Here is a 25,618-nt window from a genome sequence, read left to right as displayed (position 1 = left end):
CCACCATTGATGATTTGAAACGAGAAATAACAGCAGCTATCCAAATCGTTACGCCTGATATGCTACAGAGAGTGTGGAACGAGTTGGAGTATCGGGTTGATATTGCTCGAGTGTCTGGAGGGGGCCATATTGAACATCTCTGAACTTATTTTTGAGTGAAAAAAAAAAAACCTTTTTAAATACTCTTTGTAATGATTTAACGGAGCTAAACTTGTAACTGTTGTTATTTATAGATCCCCAGACTCTGATTTCACAACATTTTTGCTAAAGCTAGAGGAGGTTCTTGGTTCACTTTATAGGAAATACAAAAAGTTAGTTATATGTGGTGACTTCAATATTAATTGTATAAGTGATTGTGCAAGGAAGAGGATGCTGGTAGACCTCTTTAATTCATATAATCTTATGCAAACCGTATTCTTTCCAACGAGAGTGCAAGGGAACAGTAGAACAACCATAGACAACATTTTTGTTCATTCCTCATTACTAGAAGGGCATTCTGTTAGCAAAAAGGTGAATGGCCTTTCAGATCATGATGCGCAAATTTTAACTTTAAAAGATTTTTATGCTGCAACACGTGTTAAATATAGTCATCAGCTGTTCAGGAACACTGATCCAGTTGCTGTAGAGACCTTTGTGAACCTTATAAAGGAACAAGAGTGGCAAGATGTTTATAGCGCTGATACAGTAGACGATAAATATAATGCTTTTCTCAAGACTTTTCTCATGCTCTTTGAAAGTTGCTTTCCGTTAGAACGTTTAAAGCAGGGTACTAGCACAAACAGGCAGCCTGGGTGGCTGACTAGAGGGATAAGTATATCTTGTAGAACAAAGTGGCAATTATATCAAAACGTTAGAAACAGTCAAAATCTAAATGCAGCAGCCCATTACAAACAGTATAGTAAGGTGCTTAAAAATGTTATTAGGAAGGGCAAAAAGTATGTGGTATGCAGATAGAATAGCTAAGTCTCAGGATAAAATTAAAACCACATGGTCAGTCGTAAAGGAAGTTGCTGGTCTGCAGAGACAGGTCGAAGATATAGAATCAGTGCGTAGTGGGAATGTCTGTGTTACTGATACGTCGCATATATGTACAGTATTTAATAATCACTTTCTGAATATAGCAGGTGAACTAAATAGAAACCTAGTCCCAACAGGGAATCATATAGCGCTCTTAGAAAAAAGTGTTCCGAGACTGTTACCTGAAATGCTCCTCCATGATACTGACAAGAGGGAGATTGAGTTAATAATTAAATCACTAAAGACCAAGAACTCTCATGGATATGACGGGGTATCTAGCAGAATACTGAAGTATTGTTCTATGTATGTTAGCCCAGTTCTCAGCCATATCTGTAACTTTTCCTTTAGAATGGTCGGTTTCCTGACCAATTAAAGTACTCTGTAGTGAAGCCACTTTATAAAAAGGGAGGCATTGATAATGTTGACAATTTTAGACCTATTTCTATGCCATCGGTGTTTGCTAAAGTTATCGAGAAGGTTGTATATACAAGGTTACTGGAGCATTTAAATTCACATAATTTGCTGTCAAATGTTCAGTGCTATATTCTCTTTTCTCTGTGAGGTTTTGGACGGATTAAATAAAAGGTTGCGAACGCTAGGTGTTTTCTTTGACTTAATGAAGGCTTTTGACTGTGTTGACCACAAAATATTACTGCAGAAGTTGGACCATTATGGAGTAAGGGGAGTAGCTTACAATTGGTTCGCCTCTTACTTTAACCCTGCTGTTCTGTTCGGGTCTATATGACCCGAAACGAATATGAACGTTATTTTACATTATGTAAATACCAATATATATTTATGAAACTTTGTGACTTTGTCTGAAAATGGATGAGCAGCATGTGTTTTAAAAGGTTTTAAAAAAGTTTAAGAAGTTTGGGCTTCAACTGTAATAGTTGCATATGTAATGTTCGGGTCATAATGACCCGACACAAATATGTTTAGTGTAACTCGTATTTATTTCTAAAATCTGGAAATGGCGAAAATTATTTTTGTTGTGTTGTGTGGGAATAGTGACTGCATCATTCCAACTTACTCTCAACAATCACCTAAAGCTCCATGCGTTCACAACAATGGGCTTGTTTGTTGCTTTCCCCAGGAAATAATAATTGGCAGTTCTCAATAATTGGAATGCTTTGTTTCTGCCCAGTTTGACTTGTGACACCATGGCGATGAGACCATTGAATGATCGTGAGTTGGAAGAAATAGTAAATGCCTCACCAGATGAAGGATCACTTTCTGAGTTTGAAGATCACATCAGCAATGCATCTGAAAGCGAGTGTTCCGATGACAGTTACGACAGTCCACAGCCCATACAAAATAGTGTAGAGACTTTTCTTTCTAAAAATGGGAATATAGAATGGCAGTTGCATCCACCAGCACAACATGGTCGCCTACCAGCTTCGAACATCATCAAGAGTACCCCAGGAGTTACCAGGTATGCAGTCAGCAGAATATCTGATGTAAAATGTTCATTTGAAGCAGTATTTCACACAGCGCTTCAAAATGAAATAATAGAGATGACAAATATTGAAGGGCAGCGAGTTTATGGTGAACAGTGGACAGATATTGATGGTTCTGTTTTCCATGCATACTTAGGACTCTTACTCCTAGCGGGTGTATATCGATCTCATGGGGAGTCTACAAAAAGTTTGTGGGATAAAGATACTGGGCGAAACATATTTCGAGCAACCATGTCTCATGAAACATTCTGTAAGATATCACGTGTCCTGCGATTTGACAAGAAATCTACTAGAGAGGAAAGACGACGTACTGACAAACTTGCCGCAATTCGTAGTATTTGGGAGAAGTGGGTAGAGGTCCTTCCTCAACTGTATAATCCAGGAGAAAATGTTACTGTTGACGAGCAGTTAGTAGCATTTAGAGGTCGCTGTCCATTCAAGCAGTATATCCCAAGTAAACCGGCAAAATATGGGATCAAAATATGGACCATGTGTGACAGCAAAACTTCATACGTACTGAAAGCCCAAATTTATACAGGAAAGGTGAGTGGAGCGGCACCAGAAAGAAATCAGGGAATGAGGGTGGTATCTGATCTCACTTCTGAGTTACGTGGTCAGAATATCACGTGTGACAACTTTTTTACGTCGTACAATTTGGGGCAGCTGCTTCTGAAAAGGAAATTGACTATGTTGGGAACTATACGGAAAAATAAGCCGGAGCTTCCACACAAAATGACCAACAAGGAGGTACACAGCTCTTCATTTTACTTCACAAATGACACTACTGTGGTTAATTATATTCCTAAGAGACACAAGAATGTTGTACTTATGAGCACTCTCCACCATGATGCGGAAATCAGTGACAGGGCTGATAAGAAGCCAAAAATGATTTTGGACTATAATTCAACCAAAGGTGCTGTAGACACGCTTGATCAGTTATTAGGTACATATACATGCAAACGAAAAAGTAATAGGTGGCCAATGATAGTTTTCTACAATATTCTTGATGTTTCTGCTTATAATGCATACGTTTTGTGGATTTCGGTTGACCCTAATTGGAATGCAAGCAAATTGACTAGAAGGAGAATATTCTTGGAGGAACTTGGAAAGTCACTGATAAAAGAACATATTGCATCAAGAACGCATTTCCCAAGAACAGAAGATTCTTTGAGAATGGTCACAAGCATCCAAAACCCGAATGATGTGGGTGGTGTGTCAGAATCGGTAACAACAAGAAAATCTACAAAACGTGCACGCTGTAAGTTCTGTCCATCAAGTAATGACAATAAAACAAACATGGTGTGTGGAAAATGTAGTAAACATATTTGCAAGAAACATGTAACCTACTTGTGTCCACAGTGCAAGCAGTAAGAAAAGAACTGTAGTATTTTATAAGATGATTGTATTGAAAATTCTGTTGTTTCAAATTTATGTGAATACTTGTGCCTAAACTACAATCAGTAAGAAGAGAGGATTCTAAAGTTGTAGTGCTTTCTATGTTGGAATGTAATAAAAAAACTGTAGTGTGTTCTGTACTGTAGTGTGCTCTAAGATGAATATCTGTAATGACAACTGTCTGTTGTTAGAAAATGTCAATACTTACGTCTAAACTGTCAACAATAAGAATAGAAGTATGGAAAAACTGTAGTGCTTTCTAAGTTGAATGCCTGTAATGGAAACTGTCTGTTGTTTCAAATTTATGTGCATATTTAAATGAAAAATATCCCTCAATAAAGTTGTATGCATTGTTATTATTATTATTATTACCATTATTATTATTATTATTATTATTATTATTATTACTAACAAGGTACTGGAATAGAACAACAATGTCGATAGCTAAAACTGTACCAAAATTTATGTTTCTAAAGCATTTTGATATGTCGGGTCATATTGACCCGAACAGTATATATGTCAAGTAAAAGTGAACAGAACAGCAGGGTTAAGAACAGAAAGCAGAGGGTAATTCTCCGCAATATTGAGAGTGGTAGTGATGTTCAGTCCCAATGGGGCACTGTTAAGTGGGGCATTCCCCAAGGGTCGGTGCTGGGGCCACTGCTGTTTCTTATTTATATAAATGATATGCCTTCTAGTATTACAGGTGATTCAAAAATATTTCTGTTTGCTGATGACACCAGCTTGATAGTGAAGGATCTTGTGTGTAATATTGAAACAGTAACAAATAATGTAGTTCATGAAATAAGTTTGTGGCTTTTGGAAAATAATTTGATGCTAAATCACAGTAAGACTCAGTTTTTACAGTTTCTAACTCACAATTCAACAAGAACCGATATTTTGATCAGACAGAATGGGCATATTATAAGCGAGAAGGAACAGTTCAAATTCCTAGGCGTTCGGATAGATAGTAAGCTGTTGTGGAAAGCCCATGTCCAGGATCTTGTTCAGAAGCTAAATGCTGCTTTATTTACCATTAGAACAGTATCTGAAATAAGTGACACTTCAACACGAAAAGTAGTCTACTTCGCATATTTTCATACGCTTATGTCGTATGGTATTATTTTTTGGGGTAATTCTTCTGATTCAAAAAGGGTATTTTTGGCTCAAAAACGGGCTGTTCGAGCTATATGTGGTGTAAGTTCGAGAACCTCTTGTCGACCACTATTCAAAAATCTGGGAATTCTGACATTGCCCTCACAGTATATATTTTCTTTAATGTCGTTTGTTGTTAGCAATATTAGCCTATTCGCAAGAGTTAGCAGCTTTCACTCAGTTAATACTAGGCAGAAATCAAATCTGCATGTAGAATGCACTTCCTTGACTCTTGTGCAGAAAGGAGTGCAGTATTCTGCTGCATCCATTTTCAATAAGCTACCACAAGAACTCAAAAATCTTAGCAGTAGCCCAAACTCTTTTAAGTCTAAACTGAAGAGTTTCCTCATGGCTCACTCCTTCTATTCTGTCGAGGAGCTCCTGGAAGAGCTAAAAAATTAAGCAAATTCTAGTGTTACATTGTTGATTGTCTTCATTTAAACTTACGACTTGTCACCTGAATATGTTTTTTTTTATATTTCATTTTATCTGTTTCTAATATCGTGTTATAATCTCATGTATTGACTCGTTCCATGACCATGGAGACTTCTCCTTAATTTGGTTCCACGGAACAATAAATAAATAAATAAATAAATAAATAAATAAAAATGTATAACAGAAGGTTATATTATGTTTCTTTCATTAAATACACATTTTTAAAGTTGTGGTATTCTTTTTGAATCACCCTGTAAATTTCCTTTTATGCAAGATGAATTACGTTGTGTGTTAGAATGTGTGATGAATTTCTTAAATCATAGAGCAGTTGCCTCTTGTTTAAAACTTAAAATTTTACTGGCACATTTGTTTGAAAAAAGACCAATTTATAAGTCAAAGTTTAGATTTCCTGGTTGCTAATTGATCTTGGAGACCAGTATTATACCTGAAAGTGTAGCTTTTCTTGTAGCCACACTTGCACATTAATTTAAAACATTAACTTTTCCTACTTGTGTCTTTGCGCTACTTAACAGTGATGTTGCTGTTGACTGACTGCATCACGTGTTCTGTGCTCTGAATATCTGCTTTCATTGGCAGGTGAGATCACATGACATCAGCCATGCTTGACTTCCTAAAGGGCATCACAATCTCGATTTCAATGCTTTGGAAGTTAATTTGCTGTGTTTGGTGGAATTTGAATTTATACTTTCGTAATATGAAAATATGCAGTGTACTTGTTGGTGCACATCAGTTTTGTTTTTTCCCTGCTTGCTGTCGTTTACTAATGTGCTGGGAAGTTCAGGACAGTGCATGAAACATTAACCCTTCAGTGGATTGATAAGTTTCACAGCTCCGAGGAAAGTATCCTGTTATGTAACATGGAAAAAGTGTGTTTTCATCTGGGGAAAGTTTATTTTTAACCGGGAAAAACCCGGGATTCTTTTTTTCCTTATCCGTGTGTACACCCTGTAAAACAAAATACATGATGCTTCAAAAAGATTAATCTGATTTCACAAGGTTGTATCGTCTGCATGAATGAAGATAAAAACAAGAGTTAGTTTTAACCTTTGCATAGGACTGAAGGGCTTTTCTTTTTCTTTTTTTCCTCAAAAGAAGCATCTGTTTTTATACGACTATATTTTTTAGATACCTAGGGGTACTTTTTAGAATTACATTTTGGATAAAAGTTTTCATTTGCATTTCACAAATGTTGAAAATGCTGTGCACTAGACACATGACAAACATCCAGACAATAGTCAGACTCACTCCACACTTTGTGAGCATGCCGTAAGTTGCTGCAGTCACTGATGTTGCTATGCAGTGCCACAGTTACCCAAAGTAGGAGAAACAGTGCAATATCCCGCGGTGTATGAGACTGTGAAACCTATCAGAATCAGAGTAATAGACCTATCTAGACTCTGTCACACTCCCTTTACAATCCCATGTTAACTGTAAATTACACAATGGAATCACTATCTTGAACTGCCGTAACGTAGAATTGTAAGGTGGGAAATTGCAGTATCTTACTATATAACTATCTGATGAATCAATAGAATAAAGTAGTGAATTGAAGGGAACTATGTGCTCCTTCAAATAAAATGCAAATGAAACATAAACTGATTATTTATTATATTAAATAATTACAAAGTATTAGTATCAACATTCTACGAAAAATAAAGTTAATTGCTGACAACAACTAACAAGTTAGGCAAGTGGAGGGATGGATACTGTGTCCTAGGTGCACATTAAATAGTTAACCCACTAGTATCCAACAACTGATTTAGAAACTCCAGTGGTCAATTGAATACCATATGAAACGATACTAAGGCATGAGTGGGGTTTAGCGGAGTTGTGGCAACGGTACCCTTCCTGTCTAAAAATTAACCCTCATCTAGTGAGCCGTGCTGCTGTATACACTCACTAGTCTGCTGTGGCAGTAAGTTGGAGGACCATGGTCATAGTGGAGAATCAGAATCTCACTCGTCAGGACTCGGACACTTCCAAGTGTTAAGACGTTTCGAACCAGTGATCTGTCCCCATGCACCAACAAACCAAGAGTGTCTCCTTTTCTTCCACCAGCTCACGATGTTGCAGTTTGTGCTAGTCTATCCTCAAATGCCAGTCAGGAGAAATTCCTTTTCACCAGTAGCGTGTCAGTGACACATTTAACAAATCCCTACCCTGGAACGTCATCAGTCACAGGCCTTCCTTGCTAGTTTATCTTAGAAATTTCCGTTTGACGCCAGCCGATGACAGGTGAATCAAAATACAGTTTAACAATCTGTATTTCCCGGGGCCAAACCGCATTCCAAGACTTGTACTTTTCCATCATAAGTTGTAGTTTCCCAGCAAGCACTTGAAGCTGTTGCCCTCGGCCATCTTGAGAGGCAAGTCTTGCCACAGACTGCTTGTGAAAAGGCCTGGAAGGTTCCGTAAGCTTCTGTCTGTGGCCACTTGACACATGCAAGCAAGCACAAAGCTCTGAGTGCTCATGACACACCTGTCACATTCAGAGGAGTGTGCGAGCTATGCATTTCTCACATATTCACAGACTGGAACTATTAGCCCCTTTACCAATGTCCACAGAAATTTTGTAAAATACGTTTCCCTTTTACAATTCAACATAATGAGACTTAAAGTAGAAGCAACCAGTGTCCTGCCTATTGTCGGTCATGACAAGCTGCAGATAAATGTAATATAAGTGGAAGGAGGCAAACTAGATAGCTTGTAACCTTCCATAACCTCCCTCTTACAATTGAATTTTGAGTTAAAACTACCACTTATCAAGACTGGTTGTAGCACCCATATAAAACACTGAAATGTACTGCATTGAATGGCATAGCAGAGATGGAAACAGAATAAACACTCCATATTCAGGCACAGGATAGCCCACTCCTGCACCCAATTAAAATAAATATACACTGGCCTGAGATTGGTGGTACATAGTATCTGCGCCAGCAGACTTAATAAGTACAATAATTCCAGCATACCAAGGAATGGCTGCTAGTACAATTACTAGTTTCGTAGAGTCACAGTTTAATATGAAGTCATCAACTAGGACTCTGGCCTCAATTTTATGTTTACTATTTTGCCGATATGTGTATTCTATACAAAGATGACAGGAGGTCTATTCATACAGCTTTAAAATCCAAGCTATTCTTGTTTGAATAAGTTACAATTTCTGCCTCTTTCCAGTAGAAGACTGGCCGAAAAATTTTGTGATGAGCTGTAAGATTTATTGCCACTGGAATGATAGCCATAAAGAATGAGTTGGTTGCTACTCTGGTTACACTAACATGATGAACAGTCAGTCTTTAAAAATGTAGTTAGAGGTGAAAAAATGGGCTTGTGTTGAGTGTTTTACTGAAAAAAATGTGATGCAGGTTACATCATTGAGAGTTAATTTCCGGGCATACAAATGATGTTAGGCAAATTATCTAGCATGTAACAGCGAAATATCGTAGGTGTGGTTGTGATTTTTGGCTCACTACACTTAGGTTGGTGTGTCTTTTCACAGTGTGTGGTGAGTCAGAGGGCTGTGCACTTCTATATGTGTCATTGGAGTGAGGCCCATAGTCTCCATTGCTGTTCCATAAGGCGCAAACCGTTGGACAGCTGTGGGCACATACTAGGCCAGCTCTATCAAGGATAGCAGTAGCAGTTGCTCAACTGTGTCCATCAGTCATGGCCTCCAGCATGGACGTCAGGGTTATCCTTTGGTCTCTGTCCTCTTGGCGCGTTGAATCTCACCCAGGCTGGCAACACCTATGGTGTTAACTCGTCTGTACTGAGACATAGAATTGCTGAGAGCTCATGAACAACAACATATGAAATGAAGTAAAGGAGGGTCAATGTCTGTGTACCCTATGTAAGGCACTGCCATTGGAAGTAACCATTGCAGGGGCGCTTGTACAGACAAATAAGTGGATCCCTGGAAAGCCCAAAGTTGCAGAGCCACAACCTGACTATTATGATGCTCTCCAAAGGGAGAAAGACAGCGGCACAATCCCAGCGTTAGGGGTGGATTAGTTGGCGCTGAAGTCGTTTGCCCTTTCCGCTACTCGTGTTTACATTGGCGCAGTTTTAGCGTGCAACTGGGCCTCCGTCCATTGTCTGGCCGCTACCACCGTGGGGAAGGGTGTGAGGGGTGGGTGTAAAGCCTGGATTAGCACACCTTTCATACTGGTGCCCTTGTAGTGGTGCTGTCTGGGCAAATCTGCTCAGTATTGTGGCTATGCGTTATTCAGATTCTACATGGCTGGATAACATGACATGAGACACAAGAACTGACATAAACAAAATCACTGTGGTGAAACCCCTATTTTACATTTTTGTGCAGTCCAGAGTTAAAAATGCAAAACTGAGGAAAACGCAGAATTGACATGAAAAAATGAGTTTAATTCCCCAGTTGACGTAACAAGCTTATTAGAAGTTGGCTTAGTGAATTTCTGTACACTGTGTACAATGTAAATTTGAAAAATATCTCAAGTGCTACAGTTTCGCTTCATGCCCTCTATGACTGCTACCAGTCTTCCTGATCTGCAGTGTGTTGTGCAAAGGACATATGTGAGTAGTGTATGTAGTTGCAACTGTATCGTGTCAGATTTGATCAAAATAGTCTTTAAAATGTACTATCGCAGAACCCATGTTCTATTTCCATGGAACATCTTTGTCACAGCACATCATTTGCACAAAAAGTATATTTTTAGCATTCACAAAATGCTTTCACCCCCTACCTGCATTCCTGTTATTGAAGGGCCACTCCTCCTTTCCACACATCCAGTATGCGAATTCATTTTACACGTGTTAGTGTGGCATGGTGACTGCGCTGGCTGTTGGGTGACTTAATAAGTCGCCACCCAGTAAGAGTTCACTAGCTCTAGAAATAGGCGATGTTTCCGTGATTATGACTGAGCATATTCTTTGAGACTCAGTGTTTGAATTTAAAATGTTCATGATTGATACTGTTGCTGAACACAATATATCGGAAATATATGCAAAAAGATGAGACTGTGTTATAAGTGGTGCAAGAAAAGATGCTGGCTTAGCTCCTTCGTCACATATTGGCTCAGTCCGGAACACTTTGCTTCGACTGTCATGTTTTTGCTGTTACAACCTAGCAGTAGTTGTATCATAATTGCATGGTGAAGCTAAATGTTGCAAGTTGTGTTGGCAACACTGTTTGTGGATTATGTCAGCATTTCCTCTCTCATGTGTCCACACTTCGTAACAGCCTAAAATAGTCCCTTAACTCTGCCACCACCAGTGGTGTGAACCGTCTGTCTTTTGTGCCACGTATAACTTGTTCAGTGACGTAAATGTTAATAGGAAGAAAATGAAATGAAGCCAAAGGAGATGTCGGTTAAGAACTTAAGAGTTGAGGCAGACATCACTAGGAAGAAATGTTAAAGGGAATTTTTAGCATTGATATTATGGGGTTTTCAAAGGGGAGTAAAAATTTATGTTTTATAATTGTGAAAAATGTAAAATAGATGAGATGAACATAAAACTGAAGTTCCACTGTATTACTAATTCTACAGACACCTTATTAAGTAAGCCGTGGCTACCTAAGAGATGTACATGTACACACACACACACACACACACACACACACACACACACACACACAGTGCATTAATGTCATTGGGATACTTAAGCTAACTATGCGATTACCCATTTACCAGTGAAATTAAAATTGTAACTTGACCCTGTAAATGAAAATTATGTGGTTAAAGACAGAAAAATGCAGGTCTTCGTATTCTACCTTGTCGGCACCTTGTCTTTATTTCAAACTTTATTGTGTTCTATTGAACATGTGTTAAAAATCTCAGTAGTAAATTTCTTAATCTAAGCTGTTGTGCAAAAGGATGAACTGTTCCTGGAATTAAAGCAGATGTAAACATTGGCGTATCATCTTTTTCTCATAGACCGTGTCTCCTCACTTACACTCTGTCCACCTGCAATAGAGATAAAACACATTTATATTATACTTGATAAGTGCCAGTGCTTCCTGGCATCACAGTTCATAAAACAAAACAAAATCTCCACTCTCCGAACATTGGTCCATGCAGTGGTGATATGAATTTTTTGGAAATCAAAGTGGAATCCTGAACTGCTAAACTGCCACAGTAAAGGTAACAGATGACAGCCTGCACGTCTACTTCTCTTTGTACTTAATCATCAAAATTTCCATTACAGTATGTCATGCCAGCCTCCCCCCCCCCCCCCCTCCCCCCCCCCCCCCACACACACACACATTCACCTCTATTTACACAGATTACCTAACAATAACCCACTAACACAAAGCTGTGTACACAACGAAAATCACTAAGTTATCTACTTACCCTAATTACATTAAACTATATACATCTGTAATCTGTGCTATACTACTTGATGAATGGTTTCAGGTGGCTGATGGGGTGAATTTCCACAGATTTTCCAGTCCTAGGTGTCTCCAATTCATACACATTTGGATGTGCAAACCGTCTGCTGTGTAATGGACCTTTTCATGCCGGGAAAAATTTGTGGCACACACCTTTTTGTCACTTGGAAAGGTGCAAGGATTTCAGCAATACCTTCTATCCCCTCCAGCTGATACTACCAAATCATTGCTTATTTGTCAGCAAACTCCTTTCTTTTTAGTCCCACTTCCTGGATTCTGCGCAATGCTCAGTCCACTATCTTGGCATGCTGTTGTTGTGCTCTGGGTGGATAATCCATAATCTCCCCCAGTTTATCCAGTGGATGTTGATTGTTGAGCACAGCGATACGAGGCAACAATGTCATGTAATGTGGGGACCTGTTCGTCCCATCTTAGAAATCTTTAAGAAAGATGTCCCAGAATGTGTGCTGTTTCACGTAGTAGAGCCGGCAAAGGTTGCATAATTTCATCACGATCTGTTCCGCACAATTTGACAATGGGTGATATACTGATGTGAAGACTGGTTTGAATATGTGGAGTCTCAAGGTCTCCTTCCACTTCTGTGATTTGAATTGTGGGCCATCGTTGGATGTGAGCTTGTCAACGTGACTGACTGTGGAGGAAGTCTTTGCTTAATGCTTTGGAGACTGTCTGTCCTCTCGCCTTACGTAATGGCTTCAGTGTTGCCCACTTAAACATCAGTTCCATCACGACCATTGTAAAGCAGAAGCCACACCTAGTTCTGTGGGGCGAGGGGCTTAGATCTGTGGCTCTGATTTGTCTTAATTTGACAGGCACGATTGGATAGAGAGGAGTCTTAAGTAGACTATTTTGAAGGTTTGGCCTTTTGGCAATCCTTACATAATGGACAATACCTTCCTGATGCGCCTCTCCATATTTTTAATGTGGCACAATATCTTTAATTTGAGAAAGTATTTCTGCAGACTGAGAAGCTCATAGCTGTGATGTGTGTACCAAATTATCTTGTTTATTAAACTGTCAAGGGTGCACACTGCCCACATAAGAGTCCACCACTTTCCTGGTAAAGCAAAATACCTATTCTCAAGAGGTAGAGCTGCCTGATATGTGCGTTGCTCACGTCTTTCCACACTTTCTTCAAATTTATGAGAGCTGGACCTTTGTCCTGTTCTCTTGCAGTGTCTCCATAGTAAACATAATTTCTTTTTTCAACGCAGCCTTTTGCATGTAGAAGAGACTGAAATAGTTTCCTTCCAAATCACCATGAACCTCACCCTCCAGACCTGTCGGTGACTGCAACAATGAGTGGCCAGTTATGTTGGTCTCTCCTGGTACCTAATTAATTGTATTAATTGTGAAGTTGAACTCCTGCAATGCTAACACCCATTTAATTAGCAGTTCACTGTTCAATTTGGTGCTCAAGACAAATTCCAGGGCTTTATGATCAGTGAAGACACTTGTCTTGTGATAATACAGAAAGTATCGAAATTTCTTAAAGCCCCAGATGGCGGCCAGAACCTCTCATTCTGTGATCAAATTTTTTCTCTTGCTCTTGGTAAGAACTTGACTACCTGATAGCAATGGCTTTGTGCACCTAAACGCCATTGTCCTCGATCTGTTGAAAGACCAAAAGTCCCACACCCGATTTTGAGCTGTCAGTTGCCATACAGAGCTCTTGTGAGAGATCGGGGTGTGATAATATAGTTGCTTTTAGTAAAGCGTCTTTCAACGATAAGAACTTGCTCTCTGCAGTGCTGTCGCACGCCCAAGGTGCCAGTAAGTTTACGTAGGCATGGGGTTCCTAGTGATCTTACCATTAAGAACTTTTTGTATAAGTTAATGAGACCAAGAAACCCTCTTAATTGCTTTCTCATTGTTGGTATCAGATATTTGCTGTCGCTTCTACTTTGTCCCGGCAAGGAGCAATGCTTTCTCCAGAGACGATGTAACTGAAGAATTCTACCTCGGATGTCCCGAGTTGTGATATTTCAATGTTGACAGTAACACCATGGGTCCTTAATGTGGAGAGTAATTCATTCAGGACCTTGTTATGTTCGCCCCCACATTCTTTCAGTGACGAAAATCTGATCCATATAGCTCATAATTCTCTCTTTCAGTGCTTGACTAAGGATCCCATCAAGTCCTCGTATGAAAGCAGACGAAGAAACGTTAAGTTCAAAGGGCAAATGCTTGAACTGATAGCAGCATAGAAAAATAAAAAATAAAAAAAAATATGTCGACTATTGCCTATGCGTGGTGCAGTTTCATCTACCAAAAACTTGAGAAGAGGTCAGTGGAGGAGAATACTTTCACACCATGAAATTTTTGCAGTAACTGTTCTAGTTTCTGTGGTCAATGATCATATTGATTTGTTGTGAATCATGTACCAGTCATTTCCACTCGTCTTTCTTCTTGACTGCACAGAGGGGGCTGTTATATGTTGACCCGGTGTGTTCAATTACTCGGTCATTGAGCATCCATTGTATTTTGAGTGCTACTTTCTTCTCAGTGGTATCAGATATGACACGATAAAGAACTTGTTGTGTTCTTTAACCTTAAATGTATATTGTAAATCCTTAATGACTCTTACTTGTAATGCAGATACCTCCATACTGGAGTGTAGTATGTCAAGCAGCATGTGTAAAACACAAATAATGAAGGAATAGGCACCAGCAAACTAAAACTAAACTAATACAAATGCAGAACTGGTACAGATTGCCACAGATAGTGAAATCAGGGAAAGATGGAGAGTACATTACATCAACAGAGTGACAACAAATAGCAAAAGGAAAAGTTAGACTGCCCACAGAATCTGCCCAAGAACAAAGACTGAGCAAGATTCGCCAAGGTATGCAATATCCCACAGCATGGGAGACTGAAACTTGTTGGAATCAGAGTAATGGACCTACTCAGACTCCATCACACTTCCTTTACAGCCCCATATTAAGTGTAAATTACGCAGCAGAATCCGTCTCGAACTAACATAGAATCGTAAGGCAGGAAATTGCAATAATCCTACTGTATAACTATCTTTTGAATCAGTATAATACCTTAGTGGTTTGAAAGGAACTATGTGCTCTTTCAAATGAAATGCAAACCAAGCGTAAACCGATTATTTATTATATTAAATAATGACAAAGTATTGGTATCAGCATTCTACGAAAAACAAAGGTAATTGCTGACAACAATTTAACAAGATAGGCAAGCAGAGGGATGGCTACTGTATCCTAGCTGCACATTACATTGTTAATCCTCTATACTCCAGTGATTAATTTAGAAACTCCAGTGGTCGATTGAGTACCATATCAAACAGTACTAAGGCAAGAGTCAGGTTTAGCGGAACTGTGGTAACGGTATGCTTCATATCTTAACATTAACTCCCATCTAGTGAGCTGTGCTGCTGTTTGCTCTCATCAATCTGCTGTGGCAGTTAAGTCGGAAGACCATGGTCATACGGAGGGAAAAGAATCTCACTCCTCAGGAAATGACACCTCCAAGTGCCACAACGTCTTGAAGCAGCGATCTGTCCCTTCCACCAACAAACCAAAAGTGTCTCATTTTCTTCCACCAGCTCCTGATGTGGCAGTTTGCACCAATCTGTCTGCAGTCCACAAACAACAATCAGGAAAAATATAACTCCTTTCCGCCAATAGCGTGTCAGTGCCATGTTGAACAAATTCTCACCCCTGGAATGCCGTTAGTCATGAGCCAATCAGAGCACATCATCTTTGCTAGTTTGTCATAGAAATTTCCATCTGACATCAGGCAATGATGGAGTGGAAAGGACCGGTAGGATTCGTAAGCTTCCGTCTGTGGCCACTTGACACATGCAAGCAAACACAGAGCTCTGAGTGCCCACGACACACCTGTTGCATTCAGAGCAGCGTGCAAGCTGTGCATTTCTCATGTATTCACAGATGAACTATTAGCCCCTTTTCTGATGGCCACTAAAATTTTATGAAATGTCCCCCCGTAATAAATCAACATAATGAGACTTTCAAGTAGAAACAACTGAAGTGTCCTGCCTGTCGCCAGTCATGACAGTGGGCAGATAAATGTAGTATAAATGGAAGGAGGCAAGTCAGATGGCTTGTAACCTTTCGACAGGAGGCAGTATTTCATAAACAGAGCCCCACTCTCCCTCCTTCTCCCCCATCCCCCCAAAAAGTGAGACCAGACAACTTTGAAGGCTAGTGGTGCAAAGTGAGATCCGTATGCCTCTTTTGACCAATCCGTAGTTGAGATAGCTCATTGTTAAGAATGTTCTTACATATTCTTTCAGCGGATTGGTGCTTCATCCTGCAAAAAAATAAATTTTTGGCCTGTTCTAACAATTATGGAGAAAGCCATATCTCCATCATGTCTAGGTACATGATTATTGTAACTGTCTTTTCCGCAAAATGGCAGGTCGTTCAGGAAACGGTGCAAAATTCATGAAGGTTTCCAGAGTTTCTTTCATTCTCAACTATGGTATAAGGCTGCTGTTGTCTCCATGTTTTTACATTGTGGCAGTTAACTTTTCCACTTAAAGGGAAAGTAACCTTATCATTGAACACTAAATGTGAAAGGAAATTGCCGTGTTATGTTTACACATCCACAATGAACTCACATAATGCTACAAGTTATTGTTGATCACCATCATAAAAGCCTTGTAGCAACAAATTATGTATGGAATGAATTGTACACTCTCCAGTGTGGTTGAAAAATTCATTCTTGAAATTTCCCCTTGGCTGTGGATAAACCATGTCTTCACAATATCCTTTCTTCCAGTAGTGCTAGTCCCACAAGTTTTGCAGGAGAAGTTCTGTAAAGTGAGGACGGTAGAAGATGAGGCACTGGTAGAAGTTGTGAGGATGGGTCCTGGTGGGTCCCAGTTCATGTCTCAGCCTGGCACAAAGTTTTAATCTGCCAGGAGCTTTGAAATTGTGTAGGGTTTGAAACACAAACATTGCCAAGAATCGAAGCACACAGACACATGAAAAGTGGCTAACTCAAAGCTGGCACAATCAAAAGACTTCTGTGGACTATGCGCAAAAATTTTTTGAATGTGCTGTATGTCTAGAACAGGCACATTGTGCTGGTCCATAGATTTCCCCTTGCATAAACAACCAAATTGCTGGTGACATCATCAAATGATTTAAGCTGTAGGAGAAGCAGTGCCTTCCCTCGTGAAAAATTTTGCTCTACAGGTGTAACTGAATTGCACCTGTTGAAATGTGAAATGTTTGTTCCTGTGTTCTTACGACTTCGACTCTACACATGTTCACTAATGAACAAATGAGCAAGTTGTAGAAGATAAGTCTTGTGAAATTTGATGAATCTTTTTCAGATATCCTGTAGATAAAAAATAAAATATTATGATTTCTTCATACCTTTCAACAATTCAGTGGTCACCTTCACCTTAGCTAGGCATCCCAGAATGTCAAGAAAATTGAAAGGAAGGGATTGATTCTTAACTGTAGAATAGAAGTTGACTGATCATGGAAAGATGGTAGATAAATGAGCTGGTAAGTAAATGGTATCATAGATGTGTATGACCTAAGGTGTAAAGTTCATCCAATGGAGTAATGTTCATCCTGTGTGTGTACCTGTACAGTTTCATTTTGAATCATGCCCATTTGATTTATCGTTTCCACGGCTGTATCAAGAAATTCCTTGCAGATAATGTCAATCTTTTGACACTCATATCAGTATAAGGTATCAGATAGATTATATAACGGTAAGACAGAGATTTAGGAACTAGGTTTTAAATTGTAAGACATTTCCAGGGGCAGATATGGACTCTGACCACAATCTATTGGTTATGAACTGTAGATTAAAACTGAAGAAACTGCAAAAAAGTGGGAATTTAAGGAGATGGGACCTGGATAAACTGAAAGAACCAGAGGTTGTACAGAGTTTCAGGGAGAGCATAAGGGAACAATTGGCAGGAATGGGGGAAAGAAATACAGTAGAAGAAGAATGGGTAGCTTTGAGGGATAAAGTATTGAAGGCAGCAGAGGATCAAGTAGGTAAAAAGACGAGGGCTAGTAGAAATCCTTGGGTAACAGATGAAATATTGAATTTAATTGATGAAAGGAGAAAATATAAAAATGCAGTAAATGAAGCAGGCAAAAAGGAATACAAACGTCTCAAAAATGAGATCGACAGGAAGTGCAAAATGGCTAAGCAGGGATGGTTAGAGGACAAATGTAAGGATATAGAGGCTTATCTCCCTAGGGGTAAGATAGATACTGCCTACAGGAAAATTAAAGAGACCTTTGGAGATAAGAGAACCACTTGTATGAACATCAAGAGCTCAGATGGAAAACCAGTTCTAAGCAAAGAAGGGAAAGCAGAAAGGTGGAAGGAGTATATAGAGGGTCTATACAAGGGCGATGTATTTGAGGACAATATTATGGAAATGGAAGAGGATGTAGATGAAGATGAAATGGGAGATACGATACTGCGTGAAGAGTTTGACAGAGCACTGAAAGACCTGAGACAAAACAAGGCCCCCGGAGTAGACAACATTCCATTGGAACTACTGACGGCCTTGGGAGAGCCAGTCCTGACATAACTCTACCATCTGGTGAGCAAGATGTATGAAACAGGCGAAATACCGTCAGACTTCAAGAAGAATATAATAATTCCAATCCCAAAGAAAGCAGGTGTTGACAGATGTGACAGATGTGAAAATTACCGAACAATCAGTTTAATAAGCCACAGCTGCAAAATACTAACACGAATTCTTTACAGACGAATGGAAAAACTAGTAGAAGCCGACCTCGGGGAAGATCAGTTTGGATTCCGTAGAAATACTGGAGCACGTGAGGCAATACTGAACTTAAGACTTATCTTAGAAGAAAGATTAAGGAAAGGCAAACCTACGTTCCTAGCATTTGTAGACTAGACTCAGAGAAAGCTTTTGACAATGTTGACTGGAATACTCTCTTTCAAATTCTAAAGGTGGCAGGGGTAAAGTACAGGGAGCGAAAGGCTATTTACGATTTGTACAGAAACCAGATGGCAGTTATAAGAGTCGAGGGACATGAAAGGGAAGCAGTGGTTGGGAAGGGAGTAAGACAGGGTTGTAGCCTCTCCCCGATGTTATTCAATCTTTATATTGAGCAAGCAGTAAAGGAAACAAAAGAAAAATTCGGAGTAGGTATTAAAATCCACGGAGAAGAAATCAAAACTTTGAGGTTCGCCGATGACATTGTAATTTTGTCAGAGACAGCAAAGGACTTGGAAGAGCAGTTGAACGGAATGGATGGTGTCTGGAAGGGAGGATATAAGATGAATATCAGGTGAATAAAGTGATTGTGGCAACAATTCTCATACCTTAGTTTGTGTAATTTTGCCATGGCGACAGCACATGTTTTTGATCCAGAGTCGAGTTGCGGCACCCATCTTGCAGATAATTTTTTCATTTCTAATTCTTTAGTTAAAATGTGATATATCCTTTCAGATGACATCTGGCAACCGTGAGCAATTTCACGCACTTTCAATCGGCAATCCTCCATGACCACTTTGTGCACTTTTGTAATGGTTTCTGGAGTTGCGACACATCTTGGCCGACCACTGCCTGTCTCATCATCCAAGCTCTTCCAACCACTTCTTGCATTTGTCCACGTGGAAACAGTTTAATTGAAGGAGCAGGGAGCCCCAGTGTATTCTGGAAATCGGCATGAATGTCCTATGTTTTCATACCTTAATCATGTAATCATGGCTCGAATCTCGATTTTTCCCATCTTTGCGGGAACAACAATAGAGCCATGTCATCACCACAGCTCTCTTCCAAGAGCACTGATGTGGCATGTGTTTACAGGCTACAGTCCAATGAATAGGCAACAGTTCAATGAATATCGTGTGAACTACTTGTTGTGCTAGCGCTGACCTCTCGTGGTGATTCCAAGAACTTTTCAAGCCACCCTCGTACAGTGTTTGGATGGAAAGGCTGTAATGTCAGTTTTTTGACTCTGAGAAGTGTTAGATATTTAGCAGCTGAAATAGCAAGAGAAAGAAAGAATTGGTTATGGCAGCATTTTTTAAACCTTAAATAAACAGTTATGACACAGAAAGTTGTTTGACCAATCAAATTTATATTTTCATCAGAACTTCAGATAACCAAATCTCACATTTGTGTACCTTGAAACTAAGATTGTCAAGTGTATTGGTTGCCTGTAACATGATGATTACACTTACAAACTTGTATATGTTGTGTGTATTCTTTCTACAGGCCATTATTAACATTTTGTGGAGTGCTACTGATGGTACTAGGAGGACATAAACTTGTGTTGTCTCTCTCTCCTTTTTTTTTTTTTTGCTAGCTCAGTAGAATCATTACTATTTTCAGAACTCTGGTTAAATATTTTTAGAATATTTTTATTTCAGGTATGCAGGAATTACTAGCTGAAGCAGAAGAGCTTCATTTGTCAGCGTTGAAATTATCCCTTGCTACTTTTGGTGAAAAGAATGTGCAAACTGCTAAACACTTTGGGAATCTGGGCCGTCTCTACCAGAGCATGAAGAAGTTTGAAGTAAGTAGATAGCAGTTCTAACAGTCTACAGGCGCCAAACAGCAACTGTTGTAAACTTCATCAGACAATTAGACATAGTAGTTTACTTATTTACATGTTCTACCAACAAGATGTTGTTTCCAGAATGAAAATTGTGGCACGTGGTTATCTGTTATATAAGTATTCACGTAATATAATGGAGAAACTTGAACAGGAAATTAAGTGCCCAACATCTGAACTCTAAAATTTGTTCAGATGTGTTACAGAACCAAACCAGTAATAATAATTGTTGCTGTAATTGTTACTGAAAGATAGTCAGTGTCTTTTCATTGCCTTACTTATTCACAGGAAGCAGAAACAATGCATTTAAAAGCAATAGCCATAAAAGAAGAGCTATTAGGAGAAGATGATTATGAAGTTGGTTTGTCTATAGGTCATCTTGCTAGCCTGTATAATTATCACATGAAGAAGTACAAAAAAGCTGAAGCACTTTACAAGCGATCTATTGATATCAGTAAGTATGAATGAAAATGTATTTAAGGAATGTCTTAGTTGTATGTTATTCCTGATATAAAGAAACCTTCTGTCATCAGTAACAGCTGTATTTGTGCTTAGACTGATTGCTTTTATGTTTTTAATGTAAAATGTATAATCTTTAGTTCCTGTATACTTTTTCTAGGTTTAAAGCTGTTTGGTGAAAGTTATTCCGGCCTAGAATATGATTACAGAGGTCTCGTGCATGTATATCATGAACTTAAAGAAGTTGACAAAGTGGCTGACTACACATACTTATTGAACAACTGGAAACTTCATAGAGATATCACTTCCCAGACAGAATATGAACCTATTGACACCGATGGTGAAGTTCTTTCAATAAGTGATATCACAGCACAGTTTTTCGAGCCTAACTGAATGAGGTGTCATGTTTGAGTGTAATACTCTATCAAAAAAATTAACCTCCTTCCATAGGAAGGAGCATTGTGCCACAGCTTTAAGTGTTTTGTGATTCATACAGAATTCACAAGTACCTGGACACAGAGTATATACTGCCATTCCTTCACATGTGCATTATGTGGATAGATAGCTTTGTCCTTTTTTTTTAATTTAAAAGAACATGTTTTATGTTGTTTTGTATTATTTTAAAATGTTTACTTTTTTATGTTAATTGTGGCAAAGATACTCCATTCAAAGCTTGCTGTCAAGTTATTGTTAATAACACTGGTAGTAATCTGTTACACTTAGGCGCTGGTGTCGTACCCCACGTTATGTATGTTGTTGTTTTAAAATTGTCATGTACATACTTGAGAATGTTTAATGTTGTGACAGTTGTCTGCAACTTTTTGCATTTATATACTTTCATTTGTGAAACGCTGTATAAAGAATGCCAGTGATATTTGCTGGTCTTTTACTCTTAGTTGTGATGTTTTATATCTTTTAATATGTAAGATGCATGCTAGTCAATAGTTCATTTTGAGAAAACATGTGTCCAGTATTGATGTGATGTGCACAAGGAGCCATGAAATAATGTCTGTGTATGGTACTTCCCTTTTATATAAATTATCTGACCAAGGCAGAGTTGTGATGGTTCATTTCATGTTTGAGTTCATTATTATAGTGAAATTTTATTTCCATCTTGTTCTCCCTCTCCACTTCTCTCTCTTTTGTTTTCCTCACCTCCTGTCTGCCTTTAAAACCCTACCCCCCCCCCCCCCCCTTTAAAATTAACGTATTTGCAATTTTTGACTGTTATTAGTAAATAAAAGAAAACTTGAAGTAACAATAAAATTCAGCATAAAGGATGTAACCATGACGCCTGATACAAACTTTTCAAACAAATGCCTTGAACTCGAGTCCCCGTAGGGATTTTATGGATTCATCTCTACGGTGAATGTTGACAAGTCTTCATTCCAGAACTACGAATCATGTCATAGCCGTACTTCCATTATTTAAGTATGTGTACATTGTCTACATTTACGGAAACTGATTGTTAGTCTCTTCTTCATTGCAGAGTAATTTGCCATGAAAATACCAGAGCAAAAATTAGGAGCTTTTGTAGTTTGGTAGAGCAGACTGTGAACAGCTACCTATTGTTTTTTTCAGTTGTTTGTGGTTGAGTTAACAGTGTCATTTCACAATTTTTAGTAATTCCATGACTAAAGTTTTGGTCGTGGACCTGCAGTAAGAATTATTACTGCTTTACATCTTCATTTTTTGGCATAACCATGTCTGCTATTTATTGCGTGCAGTCATCATGGCGGCCATTCTCTTCTGTGGAGAGAATTTGTACATTCTCATGTGTTTTAATGATCACCTTTTTGTCAGCTTAGTTTAAATTGAAAAATTTAATCATCTTGTTTCATTGATCAACATGGACAACTGTTTTCTTCAGTGTCATCCATTTTAATAAGACTTCAGCATTTATTTGTTCCAGAAGTAAATTTATCAACTTCACAGTAGGTGTACCAATATTTTTCTAGTAAATGAATAAATTCTGAAATATCACTAAATGGGGTGGAGTTTTTAGTACTTGTGCCAGTTCAGGAGATGTCTAAGGTTCGAACATTTAATGAAGGACATGGAAAAACTGTTGAAAGTATTTCTATAGCAATGATATTTGCAGAGGATCGTGGGAATTGCCCATTCAGGAGGTCGTGCAGTGCAAAAAGAGTTGAATTTTAACCAATGGTCAGACTTTTTGCAGCAACTGCAGCTCCTAATTGTGTTTGGTTTTGATTCTTGTTATGTCTCTTAATTCATTAGTGAGACACAAATTTCCATGCATATATGATGCAAGCATATGCACACTGTCATACCCCGAAAGGAATGGAGGGAACTTGTAAAAGAAAAGAGTTACATATGAAGCAGTAATAACAAAATTGTTATTTGGCAGGCAAAATTTATTGGGGGTGGGGGGTGGGGGGGGCAGACAAATTCAAATTGATGTGACTGGAAAAAGCTAAAACAAGGTAGCAGAAAGTGAAAATTTGACAATTATATTGTAAGATCATGGTCAGCTATAGAGCTGTTAGAAATTAACAATGTGGAACTGGAGCACATATAGTTCAAGGTAAGTCATGAAGACTGGAACAACAACACAAGAAACGGCAACCATTAGGAATTTCATTTGGCTACAACAGAAACATTCTATTCGTTTCTGTTCACAAATTTCCTTTAATGTGAAACATTAAATGTAAGATAATCTGTGCACCATACCACTTATGTTAATTTTTTTGAACCTTGTGTAGATGTTTGTGAAATTAAATCAGTGATGGTATCTGTTTTGTAGACTTAAATTTTAAAGCATGTATTTAAGAGTGCATAGCTTGTTGATATGTTATGCAGCGTCTCTACGAATTTTTCTTCCTGAGGAACTCTCTAATGTAGTGGCAGTTTTACGTACCTCAGCAAATAGGAATGTGACATTTCTTTAATATTACACCAAGTACTTCTTGTTAGGGAGTAAATTTGTGAACTGTCATGTGATTATCTAATTTTCTTGTAATTTTGTCTTTGCATGACCTCAGGTCACAAACATTTTTAAATATACAAAGTTTCACATTCTTTTTACGCCCTCAGTCAGTTCCCGTGATGAGAGACAGAGATTGATCTTATTGTCACCTTTTGGCACCCCCCCCCCCCCCCCCCCCACACACACACACACACACACCTAATACGTCATGTATAATGGCCTGCCTACCTATATAGTTTTGATATCTATATTCAGAACCATAGACTATTGTCCATTCTTTTTTGTTATGCTGTATGATGTGTTTTGAAAATCTTGATTCTCTTTGCATTAAAGGTTGAGCTCTGTTACTGCATAATTTGATCTTGTATCATAATTTTTCTTTTGAGAAATAACCTAATAACACTTTTGATAACATGTTTGGTCACTGTATCATTTTCTATTCCCTAAAACTATTTCCTTACTATATTGTTGAAGTTGCATGTGTCTCAATAGTACTCCTTAACATGACCTTTAGTTTTATGTTAAAGGACACTTGTTGCTGACAGCCTTCATTTTCATGTAAAAGTGTGATTTTTTAATACCTTCTCCACAATAGATATTTAAAAATGCTTCCTTTGTTCATTTTGTATGTGACAATTTTCTTCTTCTTCTTTTCCTCTTTTAACCTCTTTTATGTTGGATTTGTTGATCAGTTTATATATTGCCTAGCTTAATCTCTTACAGTGAGGTACATCGTATTGTGGAAAGCAAGTATTGGTCGTCTTATGAATGATATTGTACCTTATCATCCTGATTATCTTGGGTCAAGTAGAATAAAAATGTAAGATAATATTTTAACAGAGAAATTTCCATCTCAGTTACAATATTTTGTCTTAATACTGTCTAGTCTCTGTTACTGGGAGTGTGAGATGATACACAATATGTGCTGCATTTTGAATAAGTACAAAGAGTTCATAGAGCTGTGGAAAGGAGTATTGGATGTTATGAAACAAGGGCAATCTGACAGATTCAGTAATTAAGGGATCACTGCTGGTGAAGAGACAATGGCTGGGAAGTATATCAACATGGTTAAGAAGATAATGAAGGATAGTTAGAATAATGGGGATTGACTGGTAAAGAATGGGGATAAGAAACCACTGAAAACCGGCATAATGTTGAGATAAGACTCAATTGCTTTTGTTTTCTGCATTTTTTTCTCCTTGACTTCTTTGAATCCAGGTGACTTCTGTACAGTTACTTCCTTTCCTTTTCTTCTCATTGCACCCTGGAATTGTGTGTGTAATGTTATAAATCATTTGAAACATGTCTTCGGAGGGTGCAACGGTATTTTTTTTTTTTTTTAAATATTCCTGTTTCCATAGTTGGTAGATGTTTAATATCTTCCACAACCTTTGAGAAAGTGTCAGCATTTGAAACAGTATTTACTTGACCAGCTTATTATAAAAAACTTCTGTTATTAAGATGAGGCATTGCATTTACCTATCAAATGTTCTTGGAGTATTTGTTCTGTAAATGTACTGACTTTTTTTTTTCACATTCTGGATAGCTAATTATAAAGTCATGTTGTATATTATATGTGGATTTCACTTTTATAAAAATCAGCACCTTGATATTTAGGAGAGTTATGTATGGGTTTTGTGTCCATGTTCAAACAAATAACTAATGGGGTTCGCTTTTCTGTACATGTTAAAGGTGCCAGAACATTTTACAGCTGAACCATATGTTTCTTTTAGTAAAGTAACAATTGTAGTGATCAAAAATTAGAGCAGAGCTAATGAAGTCGTGA

At 38.3% G+C, this 25,618-nt stretch overlaps 1 protein-coding gene across 1 annotated transcript in view; it reads left to right on the top strand.

Moving 5' to 3' along the window:
• LOC126191454 (amyloid protein-binding protein 2) overlaps positions 1 to 25,165 on the top strand; it is a 92,341-nt gene extending 67,176 nt beyond the window's left edge. The window contains exons 9-11 of the mRNA XM_049932334.1: positions 20,239 to 20,384; positions 20,712 to 20,877; positions 21,043 to 25,165. Coding sequence (XP_049788291.1) covers positions 20,239 to 20,384; positions 20,712 to 20,877; positions 21,043 to 21,275 — 545 coding nt within the window. The 3' untranslated portion in view covers positions 21,276 to 25,165. The remainder of the gene's footprint in view (positions 1 to 20,238; positions 20,385 to 20,711; positions 20,878 to 21,042) is intronic.
• The last annotated feature ends 453 nt before the right edge of the window (positions 25,166 to 25,618 follow it).

This window comes from Schistocerca cancellata, chromosome 1 (genome assembly GCF_023864275.1).
Source record: "Schistocerca cancellata isolate TAMUIC-IGC-003103 chromosome 1, iqSchCanc2.1, whole genome shotgun sequence".
In the NCBI taxonomy this organism is placed as follows: domain Eukaryota; kingdom Metazoa; phylum Arthropoda; class Insecta; order Orthoptera; family Acrididae; genus Schistocerca; species Schistocerca cancellata.
The sequence above is the reverse complement of the archived record's forward strand: the minus strand, read 5'-3'. Positions and strand labels throughout refer to the sequence as shown.